The sequence below is a fragment of the Mastomys coucha genome, unplaced genomic scaffold (assembly GCF_008632895.1).
Source record: "Mastomys coucha isolate ucsf_1 unplaced genomic scaffold, UCSF_Mcou_1 pScaffold3, whole genome shotgun sequence".
NCBI classification, from domain to species: Eukaryota; Metazoa; Chordata; class Mammalia; order Rodentia; family Muridae; genus Mastomys; species Mastomys coucha.
Genome location: NW_022196909.1, coordinates 40451507 through 40471411, shown reverse-complemented (window position 1 = coordinate 40471411; position 19905 = coordinate 40451507). Strand labels below are relative to the sequence as shown.

General features: G+C 48.0%; 2 protein-coding genes and 1 pseudogene across 6 annotated transcripts in view; all 3 read left to right on the top strand.

Moving 5' to 3' along the window:
* LOC116075218 (glutathione S-transferase theta-2) overlaps positions 1 to 2620 on the top strand; it is a 6062-nt gene extending 3442 nt beyond the window's left edge. For all 5 annotated transcript variants that reach the window (XM_031348255.1, XM_031348253.1, XM_031348251.1 and 2 more), the window contains exons 3-6: positions 368 to 455; positions 1675 to 1825; positions 1909 to 2082; positions 2376 to 2620. In XM_031348255.1, the coding sequence (XP_031204115.1) occupies positions 368 to 455; positions 1675 to 1825; positions 1909 to 2082; positions 2376 to 2585 (623 nt within the window). In that variant the 3' untranslated portion in view covers positions 2586 to 2620. The remainder of the gene's footprint in view (positions 1 to 367; positions 456 to 1674; positions 1826 to 1908; positions 2083 to 2375) is intronic.
* A 4641-nt stretch (positions 2621 to 7261) lies between these two features.
* On the top strand, positions 7262 to 10558 carry LOC116074418 (annotated as a pseudogene).
* A 4987-nt stretch (positions 10559 to 15545) lies between these two features.
* Positions 15546 to 19905, top strand: part of LOC116075114 (glutathione S-transferase theta-4) — an 8340-nt gene continuing 3980 nt past the window's right edge. The window contains exons 1-2 of the mRNA XM_031348125.1: positions 15546 to 15783; positions 16887 to 16974. Of these exons, the coding sequence (XP_031203985.1) occupies positions 15672 to 15783; positions 16887 to 16974 (200 nt within the window). The 5' untranslated portion in view covers positions 15546 to 15671. The remainder of the gene's footprint in view (positions 15784 to 16886; positions 16975 to 19905) is intronic.

The following is a 19905-nucleotide window of genomic DNA, read 5'->3' as shown; positions in this document are numbered from 1 at the left end:
CCAGCGCTGTCCACCCAGGAATGCTCTGCTCTCTTTGAAGTGGTCTTAGTCAGTTCAGAGCCCTCTTTAAACGTAACTTCCGCTCTGACAAAGGGAGACTTTCAGTCCTGGGACGTGGGGCAGAAAAAAAATATGAAAGATTCCCACAGCTCCTGCTTTGAAGGCACGCAGTGTTTAGATTCACAAAATCCCGGAGACTTTGCAGGAAAGAGACACATAGCTGAGCCACCTCCATGCCGCTGGTCCCCGGCCCACCAGGATCTTGGCCGCTTCGACCTTGCTTTGGTTTGCAAATCGAGGGGGGCGGGATATAGGAAAGAATACTGCCTGAGCCCTTGCACACATTTTCTGGTTTCTTCCTTCCCAGGGCAGCACTTGAGCGAGCAATTCTCCCAGGTGAACTGCTTAAAGAAAGTTCCTGTCCTCAAAGACGGAAGCTTCGTGTTGACCGAAAGGTGCAGCTGTAAATAAACCCAGAGCCCCCACTCTCTCCTCCGGCTTCCTTTGGTCGCCCGCTTCGGTTGGGCGGGCATGGAGTGGGGGGCGAGGCCCTGGCTGACTGACCCAAGGCCGTGACGGGGCGTGGCTAGAGCGGACCGGGTGGGAAGGAGGCCAGGAAGACTACCGGGCTGATCTAGCCTGTTTCATCTGCTGGATCCCCATCCCACCTCTAGGCCTCTCTACCCTGATTGAGTGGTATTGGAAGGAGACGAGGGGATGATTGTCGAGGGTTAGAAAAAGAAAATGTAGATTCAACAAAGGACTAAGAAGAGCTTCTCCGGCGGGGGTGGGGGTGGGGGTGGGGTTGGGGGTGGCGCACGCCTTTAATCCAATCTCTTGGGAGGCAGAGGCAGGCGGATTTCTGAGTTCGAGGCCAGCCTGGTCTACAGAGTGAGTTCCAAGACAGCCAGGGCTACACAGAGAAACCCTGTCTCAAAAAACCAAAACCAAAACCAAACCAAATAGAGCTTCTAACTTCCCAGATGTCCTGTTTAATCTGCCAAAGCTTGGCCCCGGACACCAGAGAAAGGGTCAGGGCTCAGAGATTGTCTGGTTCTCCCATTAGAGTCTAGGGGCAGAGAGCTCAAAAACAAAACAAAAACAAAAAAACCACAAACAACAACAACAACAAAACAAAAAAACCGCGAAGATAAGAAGATCTGGCTAGCGGAGCTAGCTGGTGGCGCTCGCCTTTAATCCCAGCACTCGGGAGGCAGAGGCAGGTGGATTTCTGAGTTCGAGGCCAGCCTGGTCTACAGAGTGAGTTCCAGGACAGCCAGTGCTACACAGAGAAACCCTGTCTCGAAAAAACGAAGGAGAAGAAGGAGGAGGAGAAAAGAATAAGATCTGGCAGTGTCTACAACATCAAAAGGAAGGGGCAGAGCTCTTGCTGTGTGTGTGTGTGTGTGTGTGTGTGTGTGTGTGTGTGTCTGTGTCTGTGTCTGTGTCTGTGTCTGTATCTGTCTGTGTCTGTCTGTCTGTCCCTGGGCTCCATGCACAACACTGCAGAGAAGAAAGGTTCTGGGGACAGGCAAGAGTCAGGTGGTAAGCCCAGAGGAGAGTACTTCAAACGTGAGAATTCTCAAGGCCCCCCGCCGAGGAATGGGAAACAGCCAAGGTCCTCAAATCCCCTCTTCCCACGATCCTTATGGCCCTTCTTCCTGTGGTCCCCAGCTCAGCCATCTTGATTTACCTGAGTTCTAAGTACCAGGTGGCGGACCACTGGTACCCGGCTGACCTACAGGCCCGTGCCCAAGTCCACGAATACCTAGGCTGGCATGCCGACAACATCCGTGGCACCTTTGGAGTGCTCCTGTGGAGCAAGGTATCCAGGGTTCTCGGGAGGGGCTGAACCTTGGGCACCTGGTCAGAGTCAGGCTCGTACACTGAGCCTGTCTGTTGTGCCAGGTGTTGGGGCCACTCATTGGGGTCCAGGTTCCCGAGGAGAAAATGGAACGGAACAGAAATAGTATCGTCCTGGCTCTGCAACGTCTGGAGGACAAGTTCCTCAGGGACAGGGCCTTCCTTGCTGGCCAGCAGGTGACCCTAGCGGATCTCATGTCTCTGGAGGAGTTGATGCAGGTAGGAGACCGGCTGGTGGGGTAGTAGTAGCTAAGGGTGGGACTCTTCTTTTTGCCACTTCCTTAAGTCCTACGCACTGTGGTCTGGGAAAAGCCAGAACTATAGAGGGGAACTTTACCTGGCTTGTTTCTTGTCTAGGTGGGGTGGGGCAGTGAGGCAGCTTCTGGCTGCTGTCAGGTCCTGGATCTGATCTCGATGCCCCAGACCTCCCGTGGGGCTGTGTCTAAGATGCTTGCGCTGAGCTGCCTGCAATGGCAGTATCTCTCTGCTTTTCACATCTTTGTTCCCTACAGCCGGTGGCTCTTGGCTATAACCTGTTTGAGGGACGGCCTCAATTGACAGCATGGCGAGAGAGGGTGGAGGCGTTCCTGGGCGCTGAGCTGTGTCAGGAGGCTCATACCCCCATCCTGAGCATCCTGGGACAGGCGGCCAAGAAAACGTTGCCAGTCCCCCCTCCGGAGGCCCATGCCGGCATGCAGCTTCGAATTGCTAGGATCCCCTGAGTGGTCTGACCAGCAATAAAGATGCGTTTTGTATTTTGCCTCTTTTTTTTTTTTTTAATTATTATTATCATCTTATCTTGCCCCAGACTTTTTTCCTGACTCCCTCTCTAGCTCTGGGAGGAGCTTTGCTCAAAAGGGACACCAGCTATCCTTAGCATGCTTCTCTTGAAATACTGTATGCACAACCAATAGGAGACCCAAATCAATAATACATAAACAAGTGTTGAAAACAAAAACAAAAACAGGGGCTGGAGAGATGGCTCAGCGGTTAAGAGCACTGACTGCTCTTCCGAAGGTCCTGAGTTCAAATCCCAGCAACCACATGGTGGCTCACAACCAACTGTAGTGGGATCCGATGCCCTCTTCTGCTGTGTCTGAAGACAGCTACAGTGTACTTATATATAATAAATAAATAAATCTTAAAAAATAACCAGTAACACACACAAAAAAAACAATCAAAAGCTGGAAGACACGTATATTTTATTATAATATAGAGTCTGAATATTTTAAGGAATAGTTATTGTTTTATTACATTGCCCTATATTATGTATAGAATAAAATTATGACTCAGTAAAACATTATGGTTAATCAAAGAAAAGTCACATAACAATCCACATAAAATTATTACACAGGCAAAACAATTTATTATAACAAACCGTTCTGGGTTATAGACGATGTTTTACAAGACTTGGTCTTTGAAGTGTAAGAATATAAGATGTCTTTGGGTAAACATTTTTATCTCTTCAGATAGTTTCCAAATAACAACAAACAGTGGGATTTATTTACATTGTTATGTAAACCTCCATGTGTGTCCATGGGCGAGAACTCACAACAGAAAGGATTTAACATTAAGAATTAAGAGGTCAGCTGGGAAGTGGTGGCATACGCCTTTAATCCCAGCACTTGGGAGGCAGAGGCAGGGGGATTTCTGAGTTCGAGGCCAGCCTGGTCAGCAGGGCTACACGGAGAAACCCAGTCTCAAAAAACCAAAATAAATAAATAAATAAATAAAATTAAAAGATCAACCAGATGGCTCAGCCTATGAGCATACTTACAGCCAAGGCTGTTGGCCTGTGTTCTATCACCAAAGCCTAGGTAGAAGCAAGTGCTTCAAACTGTCCTCTGATTTCTACAACCAAGTGACAGTATTCCTATACAATGGAAAATGGGAGGAAAAATGATTAGCAAGCTATTAACATGCTGCAAAGATAGCTAGCTTATCACAGAGGTCATCAGTGCAGAAAGTCAGGATTCTACCGTGGAAAATATTTAATCTCAATCAGAAGCTTCTACCCCGCCTCTGATTATCGATTTCGCAGAAAAAAAAATACACTCAACTCTTAATTTATCAGCACTAAAGCTGGGCAGATATCTGCCCTCTATGCTATTCAAATCTCCTTTGCTATCGATAACCCCGTGTTGTTAGTTACTACGATTCATCTGGGCTGGCTCCAGCTGGCCAGCCCTCATGGCCATGATTTCAAGACTCTTACCCCATGGCGTCTGCTTCTCTCCCCACCTTTCTTCCTCTCCTTGTGGTCTCCTCAGACCCCAAGCCTGGGAATCCCAAACCCTGCCTGTGTCTCTTCTGCCCAACTGTTAGCTGTGAGCATCTTCATTTAACCAATAGTTTTACATTAAAGAGCAAGGTCACATTGTACATGTGGAGTCTCTTGTTCCCAGGAGCAACCAGGTGTTGGAGGCCAATATTTACTATTACAATACATATCAAAAGATCAAACCTCAACAGCATTCCTAGAGCTCAAGAACCCATAGGAAGACGCATGGGTGTTAAAGAAAAGGCCCTTAGAAATCAGGCTTCTGGGAATGGGGTTGCTCAGATCTCTAGGCATCACCTTTGAATCATGTCCCGGGAACTAGCAAGTTCTTCACAGGAGGGCTCACGGCTGGCACGGACCTCCATGAGATACAGCACTTCTTGAGTATGGCAGCAGGTATCACTTTGACAGGACAGGGATCTTAACATTAACCTGCTTATCTCAGTGAGCTTGATGCTCTGGTTTATTCTGTGCCTTTCAGGCCAGAATGTCTGGTGTGTGACCACCCTCTTAGCCACCTTTGGTTTTCTCTTCCTGAGACCATGGTTAGGTCCACAGGATCCCAGTCTACCCGACAAGAAGAATGCAGGAAAGACTCCCCCAAAATAATCTCAAATCCCACTGGTGCCCTAAGAGGAGGGAAAGCTTTGTGATGCTGGAGGGCTCTGCATGTGGTCTCTTGCTACCTCCTCGTTTCCAGCAACCGTAGTCCCAGGACAGCTCCTGTGTTAAGAGGTGAAAGTGGACTTGGCACTGGGCAAGAATTGAAGCCAGGTGAGGACTGGTTTTGGAGCCATTATTGTTTAAGTCTTTCTTCCGGATTGAAAGAATCATTCCATCCTGTAAGTATGAGGGAGACCTGTAAGGCACAGGAAGTACATGAAACCTACTAAATAAAAAGCTAAAGGCCCCTCCTTAAGGCTAAAATAACAGCAAACTATTTCAGCCAATAAGTCAGCCTGCAAAGGTGCCTACAGGTTTTGCAGAGAGCTCCTGCATGATGCAGCTTTTGTATGTGGTCACCCATGCTGGGATGGTGTACTGGCTGCTTTTGTGTCAATTTGACACAGCTACAGTCATCAGAGAGGAGAGGAAGGAGCCTCACTTGAGGAAATGCCTCCATGAGATCCAGCTGTAGGGCAATTTTTTCATTTAGTGTTCAATGGGGGAGGGCCCAGACCATGGTGGGTGGTGTTGTTCCTGGGCTGGTAGTCCTAGGTTCTGTAAGAGAGCAGGCTGAGCAAGCCGGGTGAAGGAAACCAGTAAGCAACACTCCTCCACGGCATCTCTATCAGCTCCTGCCTTCGGGATCCTGCCCTGTTTGAGTTCCCATCCTTCAAGAATGAACCGCAATATGGAAGGATAAGCCAAATAAACCCTTTCCTCCCCAAGTTGCTTTTCGGTCATGGTGTTTTGTTGTAGCTATAGATACCCTAAAACATGTTGGCCCCAGGATTGTGGGTTATCGCTGTGACAGATCTGACCCCTGGCATGAGGGCTATGCTGTTTAGGGCTGTGCTAAGTGGAAGAAGTGAATCAGAAACAGTATCGCATGCCTTGGAGGAACTGAAGAAATTAGTGCCACCGTCAAGGACTTGAAAGATGCAGGGGTGATGGTTCCCACCACATCTCCCTTTAACTCTCCTATCTGGCCAGTGCAGAAGACAGATGGATCATGGAAAATGACAGTCGGTCGACTATCAAAAACTAAATCGGGTAGTGATTCTGACTGCAGCTGCTGTACCGGATGTACTGTCATTTGAGCAAGTCACTACCTCTCTTGGTACCTGGTATGCAGCTGTTCATGCAGTAAATGCCCCCCTCCCCTTCCCGGTAGTTGTCCATAAGGAACCTCCAGAAGCAATTTGCTTCTGGAGACGGCAAGGCCATTAGCCTACCATTATAGTTTTGCCTTAAGGATTCAATTAACTCTCCTGACGTGGGTCATAACTTAGAAGGGATCTTGATCCGTCTGTCTCTTCCACAAAATATCGCATTGGTGCGCTATATTGATGACGTTATGCTGACTGAACCAAGTGAGCGGGAGGGAGCCACCACTTTAGACTCATTGGTAACACATATGCGTATCAGAGGATGGGAGATAAATCCAGCCAAATTTCAAGGACCGTCCACCTCAGCGACATTCTCAGGAGTCCAGAAGATTGTGAAAGGATCCCAGACGTTGGGTGGTTGGCATTTGATTTTGCTTTGATTTGATTGCCCCTGATTTTTTCCCCCTTGAGGTAAGGTTTATTTGGTTTATTTTTGACTTTACTGGGGCTCACAATTGAGAGACTTTGAATTTTAAAAGACTTTGGATTTTTAAAAGAAATTGGTTATTTTATTTTATTTTTTTAGATTTATTTTGTGTATGATACACTGTAGCTATTTTCAGACAGACCAGAAGGAGGCATCAGATCACATTATAGATAGTTGTGAGCCACCATGTGGTTGCTGGGAATTGAACTCAAGGCCTTTGGAAGAGCAGTCAGTGCTCTTAACCATTGAGCCATCTCTCCAGCCCCCCAGAAATTGGCTATTTTTAAAGGGGCTGAAAATTTAACGTGTTTGAACGTGACAGGACTGTGGGACTTTTAAAGGTATTTATGTTTTCAAGGTGAGTTCTTGGGGATGGATAAGAAAGGAAGGGTTGTGGCTTAATAGTAATGTGTTTGTGTGTCACCTTGGCAAGGGGTCAGTTGTACTGGCTGGTTTTGTGTCAGCTTGACACGAGCTGAAGTTATCACAGGCAGGAGCCTCCGTTGAGGAAATGCCTCCATGAGATCCAGCTGTAAGGCATTTTCTCAATTAGTGATCCGTGAGGGTGGTGGTTCTAAAAGAAAGCAGCCCATTTTGGGTGGTGGGTTCTATAAGAAAGCAGGTTCTATGAGAAGCAAGATAGTAAGCAGCGCTCCTCCATGTATCAGCTCCTGCCTCCAGCTTCCCATCCTGCTTGAGTTTCTGCCCTGAGTCCTTGTGTCAGCTTCCTGTGCTGATGAGCAGCAAGGTGGAAGTATAAGCCAAATAAATGCTCCCCTCCCCCAACTTGTTTTCTGGTCAGAGTGTTTCATTGCAACAATAGAAATCCCTAAGACGGATGGATCTTTCAGTAATACCATGACGGTTGGGTTATCCATGGTCCTGCAAGTAACCCCAGGAAACCCATTCCCCACCAAGCTAGACTCAGGTAGAATCATTTCTTTGGTCTGTCAATCACTGACCTATCTGGTCAAACAGAACCTCTCCTCAGGAAGTCAGTGAACCTACATACTGTGGAGAGGGCATTGGTTTCTAAGCAATGGGGAGCTTGTCAGGGTTGATGAATCAGAGACAGGCCCTGGCAATGTGGGCTAGGGGATTCTGGCACATGTGAGCATGCCAGACCAGGGCCCAGATTCCTACCCAGCAGGCCTTAGTGAGTGACCCCTTGCTCTGTTGAGCGTGCCTGCCTGCCTTTCTGAGCCAGATTCTGTTTGCCTGGGCTCTGGGCCAACTCTGGCTCTATGCCTATGCCCACCTCCTCCACTTTGGAACAGCTCTTTGGTTGTTTTCCCCATGGCTTCCAGGGCAGAGCCTGGGGCCTAGCCAGGTTTCAGCCCTGCACCTGTGTCCTGGTTCCTCATTCCAGGGACAGTAGCCACAATCCTGTTACTTGGTCACCGTGACTGTCTTAGTTAGGGGTCACTATTGCTGTGATGAAACACCATGACCAAAAAAGCAAGGTAGGGGAGGGAAGGGCTATTCAGCTTACACATCCACATCACAGATCATCATCCCAGGGAGTCAGGATGAGAACTCAAACAGGACAGGAACCTGGAGACAGGAGCTAATACAAAAGCCAAGACCATGATGGCATGAGTGCTGCTTACTGGTTTGCTCAGTCTGCTTTCTTTTAGAACCTAGGACCCCCCAGCTCAGGGATGGCACTACCCATAGTAGGCTGGGGCCTTGCCCCCATCAATCACTAATTAAGAAAATGTGCTTTAGGCTTGCTTACATCCTGATCTTATGGAGACATTTTCTCTACTGAGGCTCCCTCCTCTCTGGTGACTTTAGCTTGTGTCAAGTTGGCATAAACTGGCCAGCAGAGTGATCTTGCTTGACACAGTCAGAGTGACAAAAGGATGTGTGTGTGTGTGGGGGGGCGTTCTTCACTCACCCAGTTGAACCATGAGCTATTCCTGAAACCATGAACCACACACAGTATGAATGTGTGTGTGTGTGTGTGTGTGTGTGTGTGTGTGTGTGTGAGTGGGGGTGTCCATTTCCCAAAATCCCAACCAATGGTAGGCTGCAGAACCTGTAAGAAGCATGGCCAAACTCTATGTGTGTGGGCCAGAGAGTGACTCTTCCTTCCTCGGGTTTCAGAATGGGGTCCTGCCAGCTTCCCAGGAGGTCTTGGCTAGGAGCCCAGGAAGGCCTAGGTGACTCCGCTTGCAGCCAGCCTCACACCCTATTCAACCCTACACCCTCCAGTGGAAGACAAACCCTGGCTCCCTTTGCACACAAGAGCTGTCTTCCAGGTCCACAGTGACTCTGCTGCCCACAGCCCAGCTTCCCACACAGGTGCCCAGGCCGTGACCACGATGAGCACACTGAGAGACTGTGCGACATGGAGGGGCGAAGTGACCAGACTTGAATTTCAGAAATTCCCATGATGCCACAGGGAAGGGCTGTTTCCCTCCTGTGGAGTAAAGATGCTAACAGGAAGGAGGGAGGCCCAGACAGAGGACAGACCTGCGCCCCTGCCAGGGGAAATACCCGCCTGAATGTGGTCCAGGGAGAAAGCAGAAGGAGACGTTGAGTGGCAGTGAGCCTTTCCTGGGAGGCTGGAAGCGGAGCAAGTAAAGATGCGGCACAGACAGGAAGGAAGCAGTGGCAGGGTTCCTCCCCTGATGGTAGAGCTGTGGAGAACCTGGTTAAATGTTTGGGTGTGAGTTCAGCCCAGGTAGTGTTGGAGGACGAGTCCCAACTCCCTTTCTGTTTGCTGGTTAATCCCGTCGTCAACTTGGATTTAGAAATATCTAGGAAACACAGGTTCTTGGTGAATCTGTAAAGGGATTTCCTAAATATGAGTGCCTTGACCTCATCAGGTAGGGTCCAAGACAGTGTGAAAAGAAGAAAAAGAAGAAAAGAAGGTGATTTATCTCTTTCTGCTCTGGCTGTGGCCACAGTGAAACCAGATGTTCATATTCCTGCCACCTGGCCTGTGTAGTCTCTGACTTCACGCTCAACTTGTGAGCCAGAATATGCCTCTCTTTCCTCTCCTTCTACAGAGGCCTCTTCTTCTGCCGACACAGAGGGGGCAGACAGGAATGGCATTTCCATGGACGACTTCACACCCCCAGGGTCTGGAGCTTGTAAGTTCATTGGCTCACTTCATTCATATAGTTTCTCCTCCAAGCACACTCAAGAGAGGCCATCTGTCCCTCGAGAACCCATGGACCAAAAGAGGCTGAAGAGAGATATGGAGCCAAGGTGCAGTGGGAATAGTGTGGCCCAGAGTCCCCCAAGTTCCTCACTTACAACAACCCCTCAAAAGGCTTCCCAGAGCCCCTCTGCCCCTCCGAGTGATGTAACCCCCGAGCCAGCAGCAGAAGCCGTGCAGAGTGAGCAGAGTGATGCCAGTCCCATGTCCATCAATGAGGTCATCCTGTTGGCCTCGGGGGCCTACAAGCTCATCGACTCCCTGCACTCCTACTGCTTCTCTGCTCGGCAGAACAAGAGCCAGGTATGCTGCCTGCAGGAGCAGGTTGAGAAGAAGAATGGAGAGCTAAAGAGCCTTCGGCAGAGGGTCAGCAGATCTGACAGCCAGGTGCGCAAGCTGTGGGAGAAGCTGGATGAGCTGAGAAGAGCAAATCTCCCCTACCTCCCCTACCTAAATGGCCTGTTGCCCCCCAAGCCATGAGCCTCCCAAGCTGAATCCAGTGGTGGAGCCATTGTCCCGGATGCTGGGTACCTTGGCTGTCAGACCCAATGGGAGTTGGTACCTTTCTGACACTGCAGCCCTTCCAGTACCTGGAGGAGGTGCACATCTCCCATGTGGGTCAGACCATGCTCAACTTCTCATTCAACTCCTTCCATCCAGAAACACACAAGCCAACGCACAGAGAGTGTGGCTTCATCCGCCTCAAGCCTGACACCAACAAGGTGGCCTTTGTCAGTGCCCAGAACACAGGTATTGTGGAAGTGGAGGAGGGTGAAGTGAATGGGCAGGAGCTGTGTGTCTCATCCCATTCCATCTCCAGAATCTCCTTTGCCAAGGAGCCCCATGTGGAGCAGATCACGCAGAAATTCAGGCTGAATTCTGAAGGCAAACTTGAACAGACGGTCTCTATGGCAACCACTACACAGCCAATGACTCAGCATCTTCACATTACCTACAAGAAGGTGACCCCTTGACCTGAAGCTGCTCCCAGAGCCTGGGGAGGAGCCTGGCTCCTGCATCTAGCCCCCTAGTTTAGTAGACATGGCGGCATGGTCACAGGCTCTGCTGACACCGAAGTATTGTCCAGATGTTCTTGTAGTGGCATAGAAAACCAAATAAAAGGCCTTTATTTTTATGGCTGAAGATTTTGAATCTCTCCTTCCTCCTTATCTATTTTATGTATATGAGTACACTGTAGCTGTCTTCAGACACACCAGAAAGGGGCATCAGATCCCATAACAGATGGTTGTAAGCCACCATGTGGTTGCTGGGAATTGAACTCGGGACCTCCGGAAGAGCAGTCAGTGCTCTTAACCGCTGAGCCATCTCTCCAGCCCCAACCTTTCCTTCTTTAACATGCTTTCATCAGGTATTTTGTCACAGCAACAGAACAAAACAAAACAAAACAAATAGGGAGGGTGGCAACACATGCATGTAGTCCCAGCATCTGGTGGGGTGGAGAGGTGGATGCAGGTGGATCTTTGAATTTGATAGCAGTCTGGCCTGCATAGTGAGTTCCAGGCCAGCCAGGACCACATAGTGAGACCTTGTCATAGAATAGTCATCCGAATATACCTAAGCCTCGGGTTCCAGAGAGTGATATGCTGCTGAGCTACAAGCTATGTACTGTCTACCCCATCAGCGAGTACTTGCTGTACAGAATGTCACCATCACCTGTCACCTGCCAACAGCATCCACTCCTACAAAGTAAGCCTGCTGTCTTAGTGAGGGTCTTACTGCTGTGCGCAGACACCATGACCAAGTCAAGTCTTATAAAGGACACCATTTAATTGAGGCTGGCTTACAGGTTCAGAGGTTCAGTCCATGATCATCAAGGTAGAAGCATGGCAGCATCCACGCAGGCATGGTGCAGGAGGAGCTGAGAGTTCTACATCTTCATCTGAAGGCTGCTCGTGGAAGACTGACTTCCAGGCAGCTAGGAGGAGGGTCTTAAAGCCCACACTGACAGAGACACACTTACTTCAACAAGGCTATACCTCCCAACAGTGCCACTCCCTGGGCCAAGCATATATCAACCATCAGACCTCCTCAAGTCTGTCCTGCAGACTGGGGCAAGGGCCAGGACTGCAAGTGATGGAGGGTACCAGTTGGTACATATACTGACTGCTTTCCTTTCCTTGCCCTGAATAGATATCATCAATCAATCACAGAAAACGTTTTCTCCAAGGATCCTCAGAAGATTTCTAAACATTGAGCCCCCAATGCATATCACTGACTGTTGGTAAGCGAGGAAGACAGGCAGAGAGGGTCAAGGAGCCAGGGTAAACTGCTCTCTTAGTCCAGTCTCTTTGGCCCTTCTCACTGAGAAGCCATAGTTACTGTGCAGGGCCAACAGCTATCAAGAAGGCTGAGACCAGCCCCACAACAACAACATAAGTGACTCAAGCAGCCAGGACCTTCCTGGCTACTGAGTAGGTCTCCCCGGTAGGTAGAGTGGTATTCATAGATCAAATGTAAGAGAGGCCTTCCCACCCATCTGCCAGCAGTGATAGAGTCTCTTCAAAGCTTGACCACAGCTGGCTGTTAGACCCACGGGCAGATCACGCTGGGAGCTGGAGTAGTCCGGGAGGTCCGCAAGTTCATACGACAGCCACAGAGAAGCCAGAAGGCTTGGCGGGACCCTCCACCGGTACAGCAGCTTCATTGAAGAAGTAGCTTGCTTTCTGCCATGTGTGGTAACTGTCCATTACAAACATGCTCTGAAATCTCTCCTGATCCACATGTCCTCCCGGGAAGTGAGGAGGCATAGAAAAGACAGGGCTTCTTCCAAGATCGTTGTCCTTCTCAACTTGACAAGATCTAGAGTCACCTAGAAGACAGGTCTCGGGCCATGCCTGTGAGGGATTATCTTGATTGAGTTCACTGACATGGGAAGACCCACTTGAAAGTGAGCAGTAAGAGAGATGACTCAGCGGTTAAGAGTACTGACTGTTCTTTCAAAGGTCCTGAGTTCAAATTCCAGCAACCACATGGTGGCTCACAACTACCCGTAATGAAATCTGATGCCCTCTTTTGGTATGTCTGAAGACAGCTACAGTGTACTTAGATATAATAAATAAATCAGCTGGGCAGTGGAGGCACATGCCTTTAGTCCCAGCACTTGGGAGGCATAGACAGGTGGTTTTCTAAGTTCAAGGTCAGCCTGGTCTACAGAGTGAGTTCTAGGACAGCCAGGGCTATACAGAGAAATCCTGTCTCGAAAAACCAAATCAATCTATCTATCTATCAACCAATCAATCAATCAATCAATCTTGGGGCCAGAGCAAGCGGAGATTGACCAGAACAAGCGGAGGTCCTGAATTCAATTCCCAGCAACCACATGATGGCTCACAACCATCTGTACAGCTACATTGTACTCATATACATAAAATAAATGAATAAATCTTTTTTAAGAAAGTGAGTAGTGTCATTCTTTGGGCTTGGGTCCTGAACTGGATGACAATAAAGGTGACATTTGCAGTAGCATTTAGAACTCTCTTGTTTCTGACCCCAGAAGTAATATAACCAGCTGCCTCACGACACTGCCCCCCATAGATTTCCACCATGCTGGGCTGAGACCAAATTAACCTTTCCTGCTTCCCTACCTTGTTCGCCCAAGCATTTTATTGCAGCCAAAAGGAAATTAACTAATATAACCGTATAGCCTAAAGCCATATGTTGCCTCATTGTAGATCTCTATTAGCCTTCTTTCGTAGCTGCTAAGGTGCACAGTGTGGTCTATGATGCTTTAATTGAGGCCAGGAAACTTCTGGGCTTATGCATGGTACAGTCTGGTGGGCCACACTCTGAGCATCCTAGGTGTTTCCCCTTTGTTCCCTGAACTCCTCTGGTATTTTAGCGTCTATCACTGTAACTAAATACCCTAGACAGTTAACTTATAAAGAAGAAAGGGGAGCTGGAGAGACGGTTCAGCACTTGGTGGTGTGCATTGCTTTTGCATGGGAGCAGAGTTCAAGTTCCTGTTGGCTAGCCCACAACCACCTGTAGCTCCAGCTCTAGGGGTCTCCTATTCTGACCTCTGGATTTTGTAGGTATCTTCACGCATCTGTTGAGGTGTGGTCTGTTGCTATGTCTTGTAATGCTAGACTCTAGACCCAAAGGTCTAGACCTAGGAGTGACTTTTCATGTATACAAGCTTTTGTGGTGCAAACCTTGTTCCTTGGTTTAAAACTACTGGTTAAGTAAAATTGGCTACAGCCAATTATTATTGGATGGATTAGAGGTAGGAGGGTTTGGAGTGACCTGGTTGGAGGAGTGAGACCAAAGGGGAAGGAGGAAGAGGCAGCAGAGTGGAAGTAGCCATGAGGGAAGATGGACAATGAGCACATGGCCAGGAGAAGCCGCGAGTATCTGGGGTACACCAATGGGGAGGTAGCCAGGCCATCAGTTAGAAGATTAGATTAGAGGTTAGCCACCGGGCTGGAGAGATGGCTCAGTGGTTAAGAGCATCGACTGCTCTTCTGAAGGTCCAGAGTTCAAATCTCAGCAACCACATAGTGGCTTACAACCATCCGTAATGAGATCTGACGCCCTCTTCTGGTGTGTCTGAAGATAGCTACAGTGTACTTAGATATAATAAATAAATAAATCTTTAGAGGTTAGCCACCCCCACCCCATAACTGTCAAAGCCAAATAAAATAACCAAAGTCTGAGTCTCATTTATTTGTAAGATAGTTGGGGTTAAGCTTAAAATGATTCTACTACACTTATGCATGCACTCTTCCATATATACATACTTTTAAGATAAAAATGTTGAAATAAAAAAATATATGTGTTTTGCCTACATGTTTGTCTGTGCACCATGTGCATGCCTGGTGACCATGGAGGCCAGAAGTGGACATCAGATATTCTGGGATTAGAGTTACAGATGGATGTGAACCTTTATGTGGGTGCTGGGGTTAGAACCCAGGACCTCTAGAAGAACAGCCAGTGCTTTTTAACCACTGGACCATCTCTCCAGCCCCTAAATTTTTTTTAAAGGAAAAAAGGTTATTTTGGCTTAAAACTTTAAAGGGCTAGGGCCATGCCTGTGTGGGTGAGCCCTTTGCTTCCAAGCCTCTGGTGGCAGGATTAGCAATGGTGGGATGTATGTGCTGCAAAGAGAACTGTTGACCTCATGACCAGGAAGAAAAAGAAAAAAGAGACAACCATTCCATAGTCCCCTTCAAGGAAATGTCTCCCATGAGCCAACACCTTCTAATCCTTCAAGAAAGTGTCCACCATGAACTAGTGCTTCCTATCAAACCTCATCTTTCTTTCTTTCTTTCTTTTTTTCTTCTTCTGTTTTTTCAAGACAGGGTTTCTCTGTGTAGCCCTAGCTGTCCCGGAACTTACTCTGTAGACCAGGCTGGCCTCCCAAACTCAGAAATCCACCTGCCTCTGCCTCCCAAGTGCTGGGATTAAAGATGTGCGCCACCACCACCTGGTAAACCTTATCTTTCTTTATTACATTCAGTACTAGGGATGGAACCTGGGCTTTCTATATGCTACAACCTAAACTGTCTACCACTGCCAATTCTCTAGACTCCACCTTTTAAAGCCCCCACTCCCACCCCCTGCTCCCAGGAACTATACCTTTAAGTCATGGCCTACAGAGGACACTCAAAGTCCAAGATACACTGACTACCTATTTCCAATCCTTTCCTAATCACGTTTCCGAGTGCATTTACCCATGGATACTTCAGTCCTTACTCCAGGCTATGCAAACTCAGTCTCTGTCCTTTTCTCGTTCTGGACCTGCGAAGCCTCTCTTGTCCTGTTCTGCAGAGAAGAGCTGGCCCTGGGAATGCTCAAGCATGGACCCTTCTCAGACAGATGTCTATGAGGCTAAACCACAGAGCACACACATAGTGGGAGCCTATCCCAGCCCTTTGCCACCCCCAGCTCTCTTTAGAATCCTTGCTATTGTAAGAATTCCAGGGGATTGGCCTCATAAGTGCATCAAGGTAAGGAAGTTCCAGAATGCAGGTTCCTCAGATCAGGAGGGAGAGGGCCTAGAAGCCAGGTGCTCGGGCTAGCCACAGACTGGGTCTGTGGGATACCCACTGTAACTGTGGCCCCCCCCAAAAGCATTTCAACATGGGCCTGGAGCTCTACATGGACTTACTGTCAGCACCATGCCGTGCTGTCTACATCTTTGCCAGGAAGAATGGCATCCCATTTGACTTCCAATTTGTGGATCTATTAAAAGGTCAGTTCCTAGCATTGCCGGGAAGCCTGGTCCTGAGGCTCTGCCAGGGTACCAGTGATGGTGGCGGTGTTTCTGAGGGCCACAGGTCAGCAAGGGAAGCAGAGGTGAAACAGATACCAAGGTGATCAAGCCATGGCCCATCTAGTCTACGTTTGCTAGTCACCAAGAATGAATGGTTTCCCTGTTGGGGTGAATAAGACATTTGGGGATAAAGGAAGGAGAGAGATTCAGATTCTCAGGCTAGTCCTTATTGGAGGTCTCCAATCTTGTTATCAACTGGTGAAGGACACAGACCCACTCCATGCAACAGTGTATACATTATTCAGTCTCTGTGTCCACCCCCTCTGTGTCTGCCCTACAGCCTATGTCCATCCTCCCACAGTCTGTGCCCACCCTCTTCTGGTCTGTTCTTATCCTCTCCCATTGTTCAAACTGGGACTAGGATTTGGGCTCAGTGAGGAAGCACTTGCCTAGCATGCTGCATGCAAGATGGCTGGCTCATGCATGTGCACACACACATGCACAGATTAAAAAAAGGAAAAGAAGAAAGAAGTATGAAAAAGTATATACTAAAGGTTTTGCAGACCTGCATACCCACATCCTCATCAGTGGATTCGGATCCAAGACATTGAGGAGTCTCTAAAAGTTCAGCTTGAAGAGACACAGGCTCTAGACTAGAAAGGACAACTGGGAGTTGTAGAAATGGAAGAGATGTGATGGAGCCCCCATAGGGTTTCCTCATACAAATAGTTGGCCAGGAACAGTTAATGTTCATCCGTGCTGTGGAGTTCTCTGTAGACATCAAGGGACCTTGGGTGCATCTGCAGTGTTCTCCAAATTGCCGGATTCAGGTGACCAATCTCCTCAAAGGAGAGGCAGAGTGAGCCAGAGAAGATGAGAGTGAAGGTGACACTTGGGTCCCCTAGGGCTGAGGTGGACACACCAGTTGTGGCTTCAGGCCTCGAGTAAAGCTTGTACTGATCCCTGGAGAGGGGAGGTCATAAGGGCAGGGGACAAAAGGAAGCTTTTGTCTCTAGAAGCCCAAGTTCTCTCTTTCATTTTTCTGGGGTCTCCAAAGCCCCAGACTCTCCCTGCCCCACCAGGTCACCACCATAGCAAGGAATACATCGAGATCAACCCCCTGAGGAAACTTCCGAGCCTCAAGGATGGCAAGTTCATCTTATCTGAAAGGTAAGGGTCCTGCCACCATCACTGTCTTTGCTCCTTCCAAGAGACTCATTGGGAGTATATTTATCTGTTTGTTTATTTATTTACTGAGATGAGGCAAGGTCTCTCTCTATAGTCCTGGCTGACATGAAATTTACTGTAGACAAAACTGGCCTCAAACTCAAAAGAAATCCATCTGTCTCTATATCCTGAGTACTGGGATTAAAGGTATGCAACATCAGGCCTGGCCTATTTTATTTTTATGCTACAGAAAAATTTATGTATATACACATACACACACAGCAATCCATTTATGCATACACACAGCATATCCATTTACACATACACAGCACATCCATTTATGTACACACACACACACAGCACATCCATTTACACATACACAGCACATCCATTTATACATACACAGCAATCCATTTATGTACACACACACAGCACATTCATTTACACATACACAGAACATCCATTTATGTACACACATATACACACACAGCACATCCATTAGTACATCACACATCCATTTATGTACACATGCATACACACACAGAGCACATCCATTTACACATATACACAGCATATCCATTTACACATACACAGCACATCCATTTATGTACACATGCACACACACACTCAGCACATCCATTTACATATATACACAAAGCACATCCATTTACACACACACACACAGAGCACATCCATTTACACATACACAGTACATCATTTATGTACACACGCACTCACACACAGAGCACATCCATTTACACACACACACACACACACACACACACACAGAGCACAACCATCTCCCAGCTTCTGCAGCTAATCTGCTTTACCCCATTTCTACCTCTACCCTTTGCTCCTCTTCCTTTCACACACCCCATCACTTTACCTGGGAATGCTTATGAACATCCCAGGGAGCAACGAAGACTCTGAAACACACATCACTCAATACCATCATGACAGCAAATAAACTTATCAGCCCTTTCCAGATTTCATCTGTAGTCGGCTCACATTCAAGTCTCTGATTTTTCTGTCCCCCTTCTTTCTCTCTCTTTCCCTCCCTCCCTCTCTCCCTTCCTCTCTCTCTCCCCCTCTGTCTCTGTCTCTCTCTCTCCCTCTCTCTTTCCCTCTCTCTCTGTCTCTCTTTCTCTCATACACACATTTATTTTATATGTATGAGTATTTTTCCTGCATGCGTATAGGTAGGTGCACCGTGTGCATGCCTGGTGCCTGGGATGTTAGAAGAGCTCATCAGATCTCCTGGAAATTGGGTTATGAATGGTGGTGAGCCGCCGTGTGGGTACCAGGAACCATCCCAGGGTCCTCTGTGAGAGCCACAAGTGCCCTTAACCACTGAACAACCGCTCTAGTTCCTCTTTAACTGTCTTCCCTGCCCTAGTTTGTTTTGAGTTGCTTTGACTGAATATGGTGTTGGGGTGATTGTAAAGAGCAGGGGCTGACTTTAGTTCACGAGTCTAGAGGCTGGGGAGTGGAACTGGTACTCGCTTAGCATCTCCTGAGGCTCTTTCTTCCCTAGCAACGCAGAGATTACAACATGGTGAGCAATCAAGTGAGCCAGAGTGTGTGTGTTGTATAACAAAGCCATCTGTGGCAAGGTGGCAACCTAATAACTATTTTAGCCACACTCGAATCAATCTGCCCTTGTGATCTGATCATGCGTAGCTGTCCCACCACCTAAAACCTCCCAGTGGGAAGCTGACATCCATCTGAGTTTTAGTGGGCACATTCAAACTTTCTCAACGTATTCATTTATTTTTTACTTATTCACTTTACCTCCTGCTCAAGGTTCTCTTTTCCAGCCACCCTCTTCCACAAGCCTTTTCCCGTCCTCCTTCCCCTTCTCTTCCTTCCCCTTCCCCTGACCTGATAGTCTTCTCGAGGGTAGGTGCTTCCTCTCCCACTGAGGCCAGGCAAGGTGGCCCAGCTGGAAGAATATAGCCCACATGCAGGCAACAGCTTTTGGGATAGCTCACGTTCCAGTTGTTCAGGACCCACATGAAGACCAAGCTGCACATCTGATACACGTGTGCAGGGAGGCCTAGGTCCAGCCCGTGTATGTTCTTTGGTTGGTGCTAACCCCTGATGTAAGTAAAACAAACAAACAAGCAAACAAACAAAATCCCCCAAAACAAAACAAAACAAAAAACTACTTGGCTTTGTTTCTCACTGGCTTCTTTGTCTGTTTGTTGTGTATGATGGACACTGGCTTTTCTGTCCTTGGCATTTCTTGTACTGTCAGTGAGCAAGCTTGGGCCATCCCTCCCTCTGAAGCCTTCTCCTGTATCCTTTGCTCCCTACTGCCTCATCTCACGCCCATCCCTGAGAGACCAATACCTCTTGCTGCGTTATTGCTCAAGCTACCATCTTGGTGTCCCTGGGATTTATTCTACCTCTTCTAACTGGAAAGATAAATCCTCTCAGCTTGCATGATCTTAAAGATTAAGTTTAGGGGCTGGAGAGATGGCTCTGTGGCTAAGAGCACTGGTTGCTCCACGTGGGGATCAAATTCCATCTTCCAGCCAGTATGCACCAGACATACAAGTGATGTCCAGACATACACATGGGGAGAAAAACTCATACACAAAAACTAAAAAGTAAAAGATAATTAAGTCTAAACTCATCCCCAAGCATCTCTGGCAGTCCTTCTCCACTTCCCACGACCCAGATTGTCCCTCCAGACACATGTTCCCACTCTCTAGGTGTTCCTCAGCTCCCACCATTCCTTGCTCCCTATTAGCACTGCTGATCCATCAACCCCTGTGACCGCTTCAGGTCTTCCTCCCAGTCTTGCTGATTGTCAGACTAACCTGACAGTTAGGGGGCAGGCTTTTTAGAACCCTTTGGGTTCCTCCTTCCCCTGGTGGAATTTCCTACTGTCTGCCTGTGGCCAAAGATCCCCGGTTTAAATCAGGCTGT